Raw genomic sequence first — 15,474 nt, forward strand, 5'->3', positions numbered from 1 at the left:
GTCTTGTTTAGTCAGGCAACTCAAAAGCGTGTTTTTTCCCAGGAATAGAGGTTCATGACTCTAAAATTCCCTCCACCAGACGGAAATATATTTTGAAACATGTGGGCATTGCATGGTCTGCCTAGTGCCTGGGAATCTGTCTTATACAGGAGGAGAGTCGTTAACAAGATCCCGTTCTACGGATTCTGGTTTATTCCTATGTTACTACAATTATCACTCCTAGACTTGATTGTCCTCTTGAGCTTTTACATGGTTATCTTCAAACTGGTGCTCACTGTTAGCCTGGAGTAGATGCTCAGTGTCTGCCTAGACTGGTATTAGAGCTCTGATTATTGAGCATGGTCATGGTGTCTGCACTGAGTAGTGATAGTCCGAATGGAACAGGGACTCTTTGTAAGTGTGTAACAGTAACTGCCTGCACGAGGAGTAGTGGCTGTCGGAAGCTTGAAGCAAGGACTTGCTGTCTTCTGTTGGTAAGGACCTGCTCAAACATGTTCTGTTGTAACTTGATACTGAAATGCTATTGCCCTAGTTTACTTGGAGTGTAGACAGTGGATTGTCAAGCAGTGTTGTGGGACAATGTTGTTCATTTCTAAGTATTTATTAAAAAATTGCAACTTTTTCATTTTCTAAATTTATTTCTTTGCATAGTCAATTAGACTCTAGGATGCTTTTCTAGGCAGTATGAACTAACCTTGTGTGGCCTGGGCAAGCTCATACAGTGCTATGGGAAATGGGGACAAGGGTATTATGGATCTAGAAAGGAGTTTTTAGACTGTTAGAAGTGCGGCAGACTGGTCTTTACCTTATTTTACTTCTTTTCAAATAACATGTATTTTATGGACGGTAAACACTGTTTACCGACTAGCTTTCTCCATCATGCTTATATTGCTATACTCCTTGGATTCTCGGAAAGTTCTTGGTAAACTCTTTTCCAACATTTTCGTACTACTGCCACAGGAAACGCTTGCCGGAGCAAAGCTCAGAAGAGTAAAGTGGTGTGTTGTATTGAATGATGCTCTCATGTAGTGTGTTTAGCATTTTTACTATGCGGATATCAGGTTTGCCTTTAGTGGTCACTGGCTGCCCGGGATTAATAACTAGCATTGGCAATGCCAACAGGTCTCGGCGTATAGTGGAGTTTAGAGGCGGTCTTGGATAGGAGTGATGAGTAGTGTTATGAAGTAACTTAAAGTGTTGCGAAGTGTTATGGAGGGAGTATAGGATTGTAGAGTGGACTTTAGGAATAGAATGGAGTATAATGTTTAGTGTTTTATAGTGAGTAGTGGTGTAGAGTATTTTTTAGTAGTGTAGAGAGTGTTGTGTAGAGTGTTGTAGAGTACAATGTGGTAGAGAGGAGTACCTTGTTATATAGTGTAGGAGTATAGTGTTTTAGAATATAGTGGAGTAAAGTGATATGTAGTGTATAGATGAAGTTGCGTAGTGTTGTGTGGTGGATTACAATGGAGTAGTATTTTTGAATGGCAGACGAGTATAGTGCTGTGGAGTGGTATATAGTGGATTAGATTGTTATTGGAGTATAGTATTATAGAGTTTATATAGTTTATTATTGTGGAGTGCCACAGCTTGTTTGAACGTCTGTGCGTTTTTAAATAAATTGTTAGATGGCATAGCCAGTAGGTCTCACCGTTGCGACCTTATAAGTGTTTAGCCATGCAGTAAGCTACCCTCTGTGATGTGCTGCCAGGGACTGAAGAGCTATACTATTACTACACATTGGTTCATTCAGTGTGATTCAGGAATACATGCTTGCCTCAGGAAACATTTATGGACACATTGGTTTTTTTAAGGCACAGACAGACTTACAAGTCAACAGCACTATAACATTCAATGTGTGACTGAATATTGAACAGCCTATGAATACAAGCAATAACCGAATGAGGGATGGTAATTGTATCGGAAACAGAATTAGCACCATGATGTAATTATGATCTTGTGCTTGGGGAAAGTGCAGCTGCAAAATACAGTGCAACAAAGACAGAAAAGTGATTTTCTAACAACCTCATTGCTTTTATAAAATAGTGTGGTAGGTTCAGCCCTTGCTGCTGTGACCTGTGTAGAACCTGCAAGTTATTGTTTTGAATCCTAGTAGACCTTCAAAGCCTTCCTTTGAGAAATTAACTTATTTGGAGAAATAGTAATCAAAAACACTAGTATTTACAGCAATGCAAGTCTGTTAGCACATTTGATTTGTAGATATCATGTTTGTAGTTTGTACTAATGCTTTTGAAAAGGCCTGCTTACACTATCTTCTCTGAAAGTGAGCTTTTCAGTTTGAAATGAAAATGATCCTTGCGTTACAAATTGGATACAATCCTCAACCACCAATAACTTTTACAATGGTATTTTGTCGTGCAGGAGAGTGGTCAGAACAGCATCCAGCCTGTAGGAGCTAGTGCCGGTAGTGGTCGTGTGCCCCTTTAAGGTTTCGTCCTTGTATCTCCACAAGCAAGGATAAGACATGAGCATGGATGAAACAGCCATCCACACCCCCCGGCCTCTATTGTGTGTGCTAGGTAGTCTAGTCCGAGGCAATGCGCTTAAGAGCGGTCTCCCAACTAAACAAAATTCTGCAAGATAAGATGCCCGGCTCATCAAGTATATTTGTTACTCAAGCACTGAGACACCCTGCATAATATTACTGTGGGAAAATACAAATTAGTTTGTTTACAAGCAGGAGAGTGCCTACATCTCGCATCACCCCAGGAAGAGGTGAGGGTTGGGCAGAAGGAGGGGTTAGCTTCTGAGGTTGCAGGTCAGTAAGGAGGAGGTCGCTGTAGTATCACACTTCCGCCCCACTGGCTGCCCACTCCACTTAATCTCTGCTGCTCCCCTTCTGCATTCAAACGAAGAGGGGGCATTTTATGAAAAAACAACCTAAACGGCTGCAACATGTTGTTTACCCCTCCCATCCCCTGCACTTAAAGATTAGTTTTTTTCTCAGTGAAAGGCTTTCCTGCCGGGAAGGGGGACGCCAAGGGATGGGGACATGACAGCAGGACCAGCCGATTGAGTGAACAGTTGCCAACAGGCAACAGGTAATGGAAGAAACCTCTGGTTTATACTCTACAAGGCATGCATGCTGGGATTCTTAAACCAATGGGAAAAAAACTGTCCAACCCTGGAGAGTTGGCGTCTAATCAGTTTGATCCCTCAAGCGCTGTGCAGCCCAGTGACTTTACTGTCATAAGATGATGCTTCCATAAGAAGAGAAAGTTTCTCACTCGCAAAAAGCTTATATGATATGCTGTGGCAGTAAACTCCTTGTGTGTAACTTGCCCACAAGCATGTTGTGAGAGCTATACTTTGGGGAGGATGAATGAATAGGAGACAGGTAAGCAACCCGATTTAACTTTAAAGTGATGGTGCAAGAAGATGCCATAGGCATGCAGTGCACACTAGTGTCTTACATGGGCATATACAGATGGAACATGCACGTTATGAGGAGCATGGAAGCAGGGTTGGTGGGGCGGGCAACAATGAAAATAGATGGGCAACTACAAGGAGACAAGGAAACTGTGGCTGCAGTCAAGTTGAAACTTGACAGGCGCGATGGTAAAACTTTAAAAAAAATTAAGCGTGCACCCGTCCGTGAAGCAGGCGCTGTGCAACAAAAAGTTTGTTTACACATGCGATTTGTTGGAAAATGCAAGTGCGTTAAGCACTGTGCTTATGATGGTAAAACATTAGAAAAATAACATTAAATGGGCATTAAATTGAATGCGCGGCTAAGGTAATGAACAAGGATTTTATTCTGAAAGCAGTCAAACAGAAGTGCAAACACGTACCAAAATAGACAGAGGGAGGGACAAATGCAACAATTAGCCACTTTAAGGAAGGGAATTTAGATAGGCACACAAAGGAGCTAAAGGGGAGTCAGGAGTGTAATGTCCCTTGAGGAGATACATCATGCCTCGTAGACAGCGCATGTGCTGCTAGGCTCGACCTAATAATGGAACATCTTTAGACCGGTCTTCTGAATGTATTGTCAGATTTTACAGCAAACTCGACTCATTGTAATATGATTAAACAATTACTATTGATGTCCCCAGAACCCTTGGTGGAAATATAGGCTAGTATTTCACATCATACCGATTGTTTTATTTTTTGGGGGGCAGGGGGGGTGGCTATATTGAGGGCACTCCGCTTGAAAACCGTGTTGTTAGAGGCATGTGGGATGCTGAATTCATATCTGTGCATAGATCGCCGCCTAGTGTTGGGTCCGGATGATTGCACCTTGTTGTGCTGGAAGAGTCTTCGAAGTATCACGAGATAGGTGACTCCTCCCCTGGACTACAGTGCGCATAGGCATCTTCTCCATCCTCAGATTGTTTTTTTGCGCCATTGGATTCGGATGTTATTCCTATGCTCCAACTTCGGAATCGAAAACAAAACTTTACTAAGGGCCAAAAGGCCTTCGACGGTATTGTTCTCGCTCGGTAATTATTAACTCGATCGAACTTTCCATCTCGAACCGGTCGTCGACGCGGGGCGTTGGGCCTTTTCGACGCCATATGGGCCTGCTGTCGATGGAAAGGAGCCCGTTCAAAAGGTGCCCACAATGCCACTCCAAGTTCCCGCATACTGACAAACACTCAGTATGCAACAAGTGCCTATCACCAGACCATAAGGAAGAAACCTGCCCGGCCTGTGCCCAATTCTGGTCTAAGAAGACCATCCGGATTCGACGGGCCGCTAGACAAGAGATGCAGCGACAGGCACCGGAACCAGACAACATCTTCGATGATGACCAAGAACTACCAGAAGCTCCAGATTCGGACCTAGAGATAGTCACTGTCGAGGACTACTCGGACTCCGGCGACGAGATCCCACCGGGGCAAATCGTGAGTACACTGCCACCGACAACGATTAGCCCCTTACCGAATGCTCCGGTCGAGGCATCGCCAAAAGGCCTTAGCCAAGATCCGAAGAAACATTCGCCAGTCCTGCCGTCCGGCTCTGCTCCGAAACCAAAGATAAACCCTTCAGAGACCCCAGGACCAAGTAACGTGATCCCAAAGAAGGTTCTCGAACATAAGAAGGTCATCGACCCGAAGGGTGTCTAACCGAAAAAGACCGTACAGCCTAAAGGCGTCGAGCTGAAGAAGGCTGTTGACCCAAAGGGCGCCGATCCAAAGAAGGCCGTCGAGCCTAAAGTCGCCGAACCAAAGAAGGTCGCCGACGTAAAGGGTGCTGCATCGAAGCCTGTAACCCAGCGGGAGAAGGCTATCGAACCAAAGTCAAGTGCTCCAAAAAGACCGGTCGAATCAAAACAAACCATCGACTCGGCAAAGGACAGTCAACCGAAAAAACCTGTTGAGCACAAGAAGCGTGTCGAACCGAACAACCCGGTCGATCCGAAATCACTCGTCTACCCGAAGACAGGGTCCGAGCTGAAAAAGGCCAAAAAGGCACCAAAGGTCGTCGATACAGAAGGGGATATCGACCCAAAGGCGATAATCGATCCAAAACAGACTACGCCAAAAAAGACAAGGACACAACCACGGACAGTGGAAGAAGAACTCTTCCATCCGGATCCATCAGACGACCAGGCAAAAATATATATTAATCCTGAGACAGGTAAAGTCGCAATCCTACGCAGGAAGAAGAGACCACTGGACACAGACTTTCCCCCATTCCTCTGAACAAAAAGGACTTTTGGGACTTCTCCCTCTAGACCCTTCATTCCTTTCTATCCCACTATGCCTACTACTCCTTTTGCTCCTTACTCTCCTTCTCACCATAGGGACAATGAGGGCGACGCAGGGGAAGATCCTCAGCATGATTATTATTATCCACAGGATCCTAACCCCCAAAATGAACCATGGGAAGAGCCAACTGACCCATATGACACGCATCCCATCCCTGATGTCCCCTCCTACCCAACAAAGCCGTCACCCACTGACTACACTATTGTCTTCAACCAACTGATAGAAAGGGCAGCGCAGTACCACAACGTAGACCTGCACAATGACCCTATAGACAAAGACTTCTTATTTGACACTTTCCCTACTTCAGAGAAAAATGTAAGAACACTGCCTATGCTAAAGGGGGTGTTAAAACACGCGCCTGATATATTTAAAGATACAGACAGAGCATGCGTAATCAATCCCAGGATTGAAAAGAAATATAGAGCAGCCCCTACAGACCCTACCTATATCAGAGGTCAGTTACCTTTAGACTCACTAGTAGTGGCTAATGCCCGCAAAAGGGCCAACTCTCAAATGACAGGGGAGGCTCCTTCTCCTGACAGAGTCCAAAATACTAGAGGCCTCTGGTAAAAGGGTAGCATCACAGGCCTCCAATTCATGGAGAATTGCTTATACACAAGCTCTGCTAGCTCGTTACGACAGGGCACACTATGATCAGCTTGAAGGCTTAATGCAACACCTGCCTGAGCCTTTTAAAGCCCAAGCTAATGATCTCATACAAAAGGGAAAATTTATTACAAACGCCTCCATCAAATGTGCGCTTGACGCAGCCGACATTGCAGCCAGGTCTATTAACACTAACGTTTTACTACGACGACACGCATGGCTGCGTATTTCGGGCTTTAAGAATGAGGTGCAGTCCACCATTCTTAACCAGCCAGTCAACCAAGACTTCCTTTTTGGCCCTGCAGTAGACACCATTTTAGATAAAAATGAAGAAAGACACAAACTGCAAAATCAATGGGTGCATTAGTTTCCCATACCTAGACGATTGGCTAATACAAGCAAAATCGTACGAACAGTGTGCAAGAGACACGTCTCAGACACTTCAGCTGCTACACAGCCTAGGCTTTCCGATAAACTACCCGAAATCGCATCTACAACCGTGCCCCACACAATATCTCGGAGCCACTATAGATGCCTCAGTGGCAAAAGCATATCCAAACACAGCAAGGATAGCCAGCATGCAGATTTTCATTCGCAAATTTCAGCCACAACACTCTCTGCCAGCTCATAGGCATGATGGCCTCCTGCATATTCATTGACACCCATGCCAGACTTCAAATGCGTCCATTGCAAGAATGCCTAGCACGGCAGTGGAACCAAGCTCATGGACAACTAAAAGACCTAGTGTTGGTAGACAGTCGCGCTCACAACTCTCTGCAGTGGTGGAACCCACAAAACCTTTCCAAGGGGCGACTGTTCCAAGAGCCGGTTCCACAATTAGTACTAACAGCGGATGCATCACTGACAGGCTGGGGAGCCCACCTCCTTCAATACACAGTACAAGGGCTCTGGACAATCAAACAAAAGAAACTGCATATCAACCAACTAGAGTTGCTAGCGATATTCCTAGCCCTGAAAGCATTTACAAAATACTTCTACAGCAAGACTGTGTTGATCTGGACGGACAACATGACCGCAATGTACTATATCCAGAAACAGGGAGGAACACACTCTCCACAGCTGTCCCACTTGGCACAGAGCATATGGAAGTGGGCAATTCCAAAAGACATCTTTTTCCTGGCAGAACACCTCCCAGGGAAAGACAACCAAATAGCGGACCTGCTCAGCAGACACAGCCAGCAACTACATGAGTGGGAAATTCACCCCCAAGTTCTCCAGCCATTCTTCAGCCAGTGGGGGCATCCAGAGATAGACCTGTTTGCCACAAACGAAAACTCAAAATGCCAGTATTTTTCCGCCAGGTCCCTACATCCGTTGTCACAAGGCAATGCGATATGGATGAACTGGTCCGGCAGATTTGCGTACGCTTTTCCCCCAGCACCACTGATTCCGCTGGTGGCACGCAAACTGCGGCAACAGTCACTCGCACTGATCCTAGTTGCTTCCACATGGGCAAGACAGCCATGGTACTCAACGTTCCTAGAACCTTCAGTAGTTCCTCATCAAAGGCTGCGCCTCGCACCCCACCTTCTAACTCCGAACCATGGAGAAATCAGACACACAGATCCAAATCAGATGAACCTAGCGATCTGGCTCCTGAAGTCTTGGAATTTGGACACCTTAACTTGCCTCCAGACTGCATGATCATCATTAAGGAGGCAACACAACCAACTACTAGAGCATGCTATGCAGCTAAATGGAAAAGATTTGTTATTTACTGCAACAATAACCAAATCAACCCATTAGATGCTTCCATACAAAACATTATATGTTACCTCCTGCATCTTCAAAGATGCAACCTAGCATACTCTTAAATAAGACTACACCACGCTGCTATAACAGCATACCTTCAAAACAGGCAACACCTTTCACTGTTTAGAGTCCAAGTAATCAAGGCTTTTATGGAGGGCCTTAAAAGGGCGATTCCTCCAAGACACCCACCTTCCCCAGTCTGGAACCTAAATATAGTACTTACCAGACTTATGGGTCCTCCTTTTGAACCTCTACATTCAAGCGAACTGCAATTTCTAACGTGGCAGGTGGCATTCTTGATTGCTATTACCTCACTTAGGTGAGTTAGCGAGTTACAAGCACTAACTATTCAAGAACCCTTCATGCAGGTACATGCTAACAGGGTAGTTCTTAGAACAAACCCTAAGTTTATGCCAAAAGTCATATCCAATTTTCATATTAATCAATCAATAGAACTGCCAGTGTTCTTCCAGAATCCACAGTCAGTAGCGGAAAGAGCCCTACACACACTGGATGTAAAGAGAGCTCTGCTTTATTATGTGGACAGAACGAAATCTTTTAGAAAAACAAAGCAATTATTTGTTGCTTTTTCACCACAACATAAAGGAAATCCCATATCAAAGTCAGGAATAGCCAGATGGATAGTTAAATGCATTCAAATATGTTATCAAAAAGCTAAACACACTTTAACTGTCCCCCCAAGAGCACACTCTACGCGAAAAATGGGGGCATCCATGGCTTTCCTAGGAAATATTCCTCTTGAAGACATATGTAGAGCAGCCACATGGACTACCATACACACTTTCACAAAACACTACTGTATAGACGTACAAGCAAAGCAGCAAGCTGCTGTAGGCCAGGCTGTCCTCAAAACACTCTTTCAAACTGCTGCAGCTGGCACAGGTAACCACCGCTAGAGGAGATCCTGCTTTACAGTCTATGCACAGATATGAATTCAGCAGCCCACATGCCTCGAACGGAATATGCCACTTACCAGCATGCATCTGTTCTTGGCATGTAGGGCTGCTGACATTCATATCCTCCCCTGTGCCTGTCGCAGCTGCAGCATTTTCTTTTGCATGGCCATCTCTTACTTTACTATCTCCATCTCTGCCACAATGGTGAAAAACAATCTGAGGATGGAGAAGATGCCCATGCGCACTGTAGTCCAGGGGAGGATTCACCTATCTCGTGATACTTTGAAGACTCTTCCAGGACAACAAGGTGCAATCATCCGGACCCAACACTAGGCGGCGATCTATGCACAGATATGCATGTCAGCAGCCCTACATGCCAAGAACAGATGCCTACTGGTAAGTATCATATTCCTTCTTTTTTTTCTTCAAACAGGGAAATGTTCTTGAAATACTAAGTTAAATACTGGATTATAGTGTTTTGTTGTAGGTAAAAATATTTGAGAAAATTATTTTGTACATGACAATTTAGACTTTTAGAAGCAATCTTTTGCTTTGTTAAACACAGTCTACAGGAGGAAGAGGCTGTTGAAGCGCTTACGTTCTAGCTAGCTATGGACTATTGAAATTAAAATGTTAGATTTCCATTTACTTTTGATGAATACAATATTGATTAAATAATGGACAGTGGTATAGTTGCGATGTAACTAAAATTTCACAAAATAAATATTTTCTGAATTGCTTGGGTCTCTATGAAATGTGGACTTTTTCTTTACCTTTTTACAGAATTTAGTTTTTCTAATAATTTATGGTAGCACTGTTTTTCTCTTTGTCCTACAGCTGATATTATCTCAACAGTAGAATTTAATCATTCTGGAGAATTACTAGCGACAGGAGACAAGGGAGGTAGAGTTGTCATTTTCCAGCAGGAGCAAGAGGTGAGTAATATATTCTGATTTAATTTAAATCTTAAAGTGGCAGTGGGAGGTTCAGAATGTGACATTCTTGTTCATATTAAGAAACCCTATGTTACTATTTGGCCAGTTTAGAGCTTGGTTGTGTTAGTCTTGCTCTTTTTTTTAAACTAATAATGCATGGTTCAATCCATATAACCCTGCTGCTTGAATTACAAATAAGCTGAATAGATCCTTTTCCTCTTGTTTAAAGGTGTAAAGAAGGTCCAGGAATCCTAGGACTGGATGAAATATCCTTCATCAATTGATAATCCTTTTTAGAGGAACTTTGCTCGAGGCGCTGGACCTATCCAGCCTCATATCTGTGACTGTGCAGTAGGGGTTTGAGCATGTGCTCCTATTTGGATAGTAATAGTTTCGAACATGCAAAGGGTATCCTTATTAGATCTGATGTTTTTATTAGAGAGACCAATGCTGTGTGTCGTCTTTAAGAAACTTTGTTAGATCCTTGTATGTTTATACACATTATTTACATGTGTGCTCTGAAGGTGCAACAGCCGACACGTGTTTCGCCCCAGGTGGTCAATGAGACCAGGGCTTTCTCAAGGCATATTAATTATTCTGAGATCAGAGAACATTTCTCTTATAATGCCGAACATGAATCATCAAAAGTACATAATAAAGGGTGATTTTTTTGTCAGTGGAGTAACTGTCCCGGGACAATCCCTCATGGAAGTTATCTGGCGAGCTCACCAAATGAGTTCCATGAGGGATTGACCGTTGACTGGGACGAAACATGTGTCTGCTGAGGCATGTCATGCTAGATCTTGTACTGGCAGCAGTAAAAATTTATTCAAACAAGATGTTTGATACCAAATACTATAAGTTTCAGTAAAGCCATCATGCAGCTGGGGAACATGTTAATGACCAGTGTCCAGTACATTTACTTAAGATGGCTTCCTTGTTCACTTGTACCATCTAGTAATTTAATTAGACAGCACAGGGGCATATCTGCTCATGCAGGCATGCCCTCACATGTAATATAATGCATCCTGCCTTAGGACTACACGTTCTGCTGTAGGGGTGACACACACATATATCACATACAGTGACTTTGGCACAGTGCGTGTGCCATATTGTGTTTTCACTCATGGTCTGCAACTTGACACACCGTCTGCAATGGCAGGCTGCATGCAGTCTGTATGGGGGTCACTTAAAGTGGCATAATACATGCCAGAGCCATTAAGGACACTCTTTGGTAGCCAGGTACTAGGGGTAGCACTTACTAGGGACTTGGAGGGGTGCAAAAGTGTTTGCCAATTGTGTTACAATTAGACAATTTTACCTCGTTTTTGGAACGCACTAGGGCTTGGTTAGCAGGGGCACAATGCACATCAGTCAAAATATCCATAACAGTGGCAAAAAGTGGCGGAGACCCTGACAAAAAGGAGCACTTTCCTACAATCGTTCTCTTAACAATAGAGCTGTTCAAAGTTGTGATACCACTGCCAGTCGATATGCTATTCCTTCTCACGGGCCGCCCTCGCAGCAAAGCCTTAGGTTAATTGATGTCAGAGTTGCACCGTAAGCACAAGACGGCTAAGCGGCAAAAGCTTCTTCACCTTTGTCACTCTCATGCAGGAGTGAGGCCGTGTAGTCGCCACACAAAAAAATCAGACTCTGTGGGAATTATCAAACCCAGACCATTCTGAGGTCCTGATGCACTAAGAGTTGCCCAGGTTATCGTTGACTACGCAGCATGTTGAAGCCTTTAAACAGCAATGAATTAGATTTTCTAAGACAGTGCCCGTTCCTGACAGCCTTCATGATTTGCGGGTCTCCCAGGCACACGTCTGCTGCAGGTCTTTCCCAGGTGTAGACTGACTCCGTGCTTCCTGTTTGCTTCAGCTGGGAGGTCATGCTGATCCCAGTGGACCAAATGCTCCATATGAGCATCCTTGGGCCTGTGTTGTCTATTTAGCTCTGAAATCAGTCTTCCCATCCATCAAGGGGAGGCCTGAATAACAACTCTACTACTATGTGGTACTGCAAAAAGGAGGGTGAAGTAGGGTTATGGATCTTGTGCCAGGAGGCGTCACCTCTAGGTATATGCTGGGCTGTCAAGAGATGTCCTTGGTGGCAAATCATTTGGTGGGATCGCTCAGTAGCTCAGCCCAGCATATGTTGGTTGGTAGACTTAAAGTATCTGCTTAATCCGTAGGTGGTCCTAAGTGTTTTGCCGAGTGGGGTGTGCCCTGGGTGGTTCTTTCCACCACTACAGCAAACGGGTAGTGTCATGACTACTGAAAGATTCATGGGGGACATTTTGTTCGAGGCATGTGGGCTACTGAATTCATATCTATAGCATAGATCGCCGCCTAGTGTTGGGTCCGGATGATTGCACATTGTTGTCCTGGAAGAGCCTTCGAAGTATCACGAGATAGGTGGCTCCTCCCCTGGACTACAGTGCGCATGGGCATCGACTCCATCCCCAGATTGTTTTTCCGCCATTGGGTTCGGATGTACTTTCGTTCTCTCAGTTCGGAATCGACATAATTCTCGAGGCCAAAAGGCCTTTTTCTCTCCTTATCGTCGGTATTGTTTGCGTTCGGTGCCCGGTTCTGTTCGGACTCGCTTCTGAGTTCAACATCCAAGGAGTCGCGTAACTCTTTGGAGCTCGAGGCCCAGTCGACGCAGCAAGACCCTCGACAACACGACATGGAACGGAGCCCGTTCAAGAAGTGTCCCGTGTGCGGATCAAAGTACCCACACATCGACGTCGACCCGGTGTGCAACAAGTGCCTGTCGCCGGACCACGATGAAGCCAACTGTATGGCTTGTTCCAGATTTCGTTCGAAGAAGACGATTCGGCTTCAGCGCGTGGCGCGCATGGAGGCCCGGCAGTCGGCCCCGGCACCGGTGGACATCTTAGACAGCGGTGAAGCAGACGAACACGACGTTCACCTGCAAATTTCGCCTCCAGCGGAAGAAGTCGACTACGACCCTCAAGTGGATGTCGAAGACCTACCTGTAGAAGAAGTCGTCGACGAGGTAGGAGACGACGATGAGGCCTATGGGGCCATGGAAGATAGCTCAGAGGAAGAGCTATGCCCCGTTCGAACACTTACGAAGGCTCAGGTCGAGGGATCGCCTATCGGCCTTACCCAAGACCTTCTACCACAATCCACGGCCCCGCCTGCCGGCCACGGACACTTCGGAGCCGCCATTAAAGAAATCGAAACCGAAAGTGAAAGCTTCGGTGTCCGAACAACCTAAAGTGGTTCAGGCGCAATCGAAACCGAAACCTTCTGATCCACCGTCGACACCCTCGTCCTCCGAGGTGTCGGGACAGCCCAAGCCGAAGAAGCCTGTCGACCCAGCAAAGTCTGTGAAATCAGTCCAGCCTAAGCAGACTACAGGCATCGAGCTGAAGCACAAAAAGGCCGTCCACCCTCCGTCAAGCAAGGGCGTCGAGCCGAAGTCCGGATCGGGCATCGAACCGAAGCCGAGCAAGGGCGCGGCACCAAAGGCCGCAAAGGGCGTCGAGCCGAAGACCAGCAAGGGCATCGAGCCGAAGGTTGGTGCCCCTAAAGCGGTTGCCCAGGACACCACCACGGGCACGCCTCTGACCGACCGGCAAAAGTCGTCGACGATCGAGTCTTCCCACGTTGCTGGACCGAGGTAGTCTGTCGTATCGGCGAAACCATCCGCTTCATTCACGAAGCAGGTCTCGGACTCCCTCAAGCGTATCAGGGACAAGGCCTCGGCGGTAGACCCCACACCGCCTCCCGCGCCGAAACAGTCGGTTCCCACCTCCAAGTCATCGACGCCACTCCTCTTCACGTTGCCGCCGAAGGTGGCACCGAAGGCCTTCGCACCACGGGCGGCGCCCGAAGCGAAAACGCACAGTGCTGTGGGGTCGACGCCTACTCTCCCGGCTGGGGGCTTGACGCATCGACCACCATTACTGGAGGAACAGTCGGAACGTTTCATCGATGCCGACACTGGGAAACTTACTCTTTACAAGCGAAAAATTACGGCGACGACGCCTTTGGAGTCGTATACCATTCCTTTGAAGCGCAAAAGGCCTGCTTCTGATGCACCAGTCTTGGTCGAACCATTGACTCCTCGGACTCCAAGAATTGCCACGCCCTCGCCAACTTATTCCGATGCCGAGGATGCTGGGGATCAAGATGAGGAATACAGCTTCCCGACCCACGCTGATCCTGATGCACAACAGGACGCATGGGTGGACACAGGTGACCAGGGGGATCAGCAACCCACTCTCGACCCTCAGGTATACAATATCAAAACGTCTCCCACTGAGGATTCTGCGGCATTCAATGCCTTGATTGAAAGGGCAGCTAAGAACCACAACGTTGAACTCCATGCTGACCCTGTGGAGGTGGACTTCCTCTTTGACACTTTTTCAGCAGCTGAAAAAACTGTGAAAACCCTCCCAATGCTCAAAGGGGTCCTCAAACATGCTGCGGACATTTTCAAGGAGCCCACACGGGCAAGGGTGGTCAACCCTAGAATTGAGAAGAAATACCGACCAGCACCTGGCGATCCCACTTACATCAAGGGCCAGTTGCCATTGGACTCTCTGGTCGTTTCTAATGCACGCAAGAGGGCGAATTCGCAGACCTCTGGTGAAGCTCCTCCCCCGGACAAAGAGTCCAAAGTGCTAGAAGCATCGGGAAAGAGAGTAGCAGCTCAGGCGGCCAACATATGGCGTATCTCTAACACGCAGGCACTCTTGGCACGCTACGATACACTAGAGACCCTGTTGCAACATCTCCCAGACCAATATAAGGAGGCTGCGGAGATGCTTCTCCAGGAAGGGAAGCTCATCTCCAAAACGCTTCAATAAAGTGTGCACTGGACGTTGCCGATACTGCAGCCAGGGCAATTAACACCAGTGTGATGTTAAGACGACAGGCATGGCTCAGAATCTCTGGATTTAAGCCTGAGATCCAAACTACCATCCTCAACCAGCCAGTTAACCCCGACAGATTATTTGGTCCAGAGGTGGATACCACCTTGGAAAAAATAAAAAAAGGATACCGAGACTGCCAAGTCCATGGGAGCTCTCCAATCCCAACAGTTTCGGGGGAGCACTTTTCGTCGCTCAGGCAATAGGGGTGTTTCCAGAGGCCAGATGTTCCAGCAAACGCAATTCAGTAAAGGTGGGGCGCAATCCTCTTACCCCAAACAGAATAGAGGAGGTTATCGAGGCAACAACGCCAAGGGCAGAGGCAAGGGCAACAACAACTCCCGTTCCTCTGCCTCCAACAAACAGTGACGCCCTGTCACTGCCCCCCGATCATTCCACGCCTGTCGGGGGGAGGCTCCAGCGGTTCCTGCCAGTCTGGAAAACCATCACCACAGACAGGTGGGTCAGGAAACTTATCCAGTACGGCTATTGTTTGGAGCTCACATCCACTCCACCCAACATACCACCAAAACACCGTCCTATGTCCACAGAGCATTTGCACTTATTTTTTATTTAAATATCCTTTATTGAATTCACAG

General features: G+C 46.4%; 1 protein-coding gene across 1 annotated transcript in view; it reads left to right on the plus strand.

Annotated features, from left to right (window-relative positions):
- The window catches only part of PPP2R2A (protein phosphatase 2 regulatory subunit Balpha), a 511,441-nt gene that overhangs the window by 192,335 nt on the left and 303,632 nt on the right, over positions 1–15,474 (plus strand). The window contains exon 3 of the mRNA XM_078666610.1: positions 9,866–9,963. Within this exon, the coding sequence (XP_078522736.1) occupies positions 9,866–9,963 (98 nt within the window). The remainder of the gene's footprint in view (positions 1–9,865; positions 9,964–15,474) is intronic.

This window comes from Lissotriton helveticus, chromosome 11 (genome assembly GCF_964261635.1).
Source record: "Lissotriton helveticus chromosome 11, aLisHel1.1, whole genome shotgun sequence".
NCBI classification, from domain to species: Eukaryota; Metazoa; Chordata; class Amphibia; order Caudata; family Salamandridae; genus Lissotriton; species Lissotriton helveticus.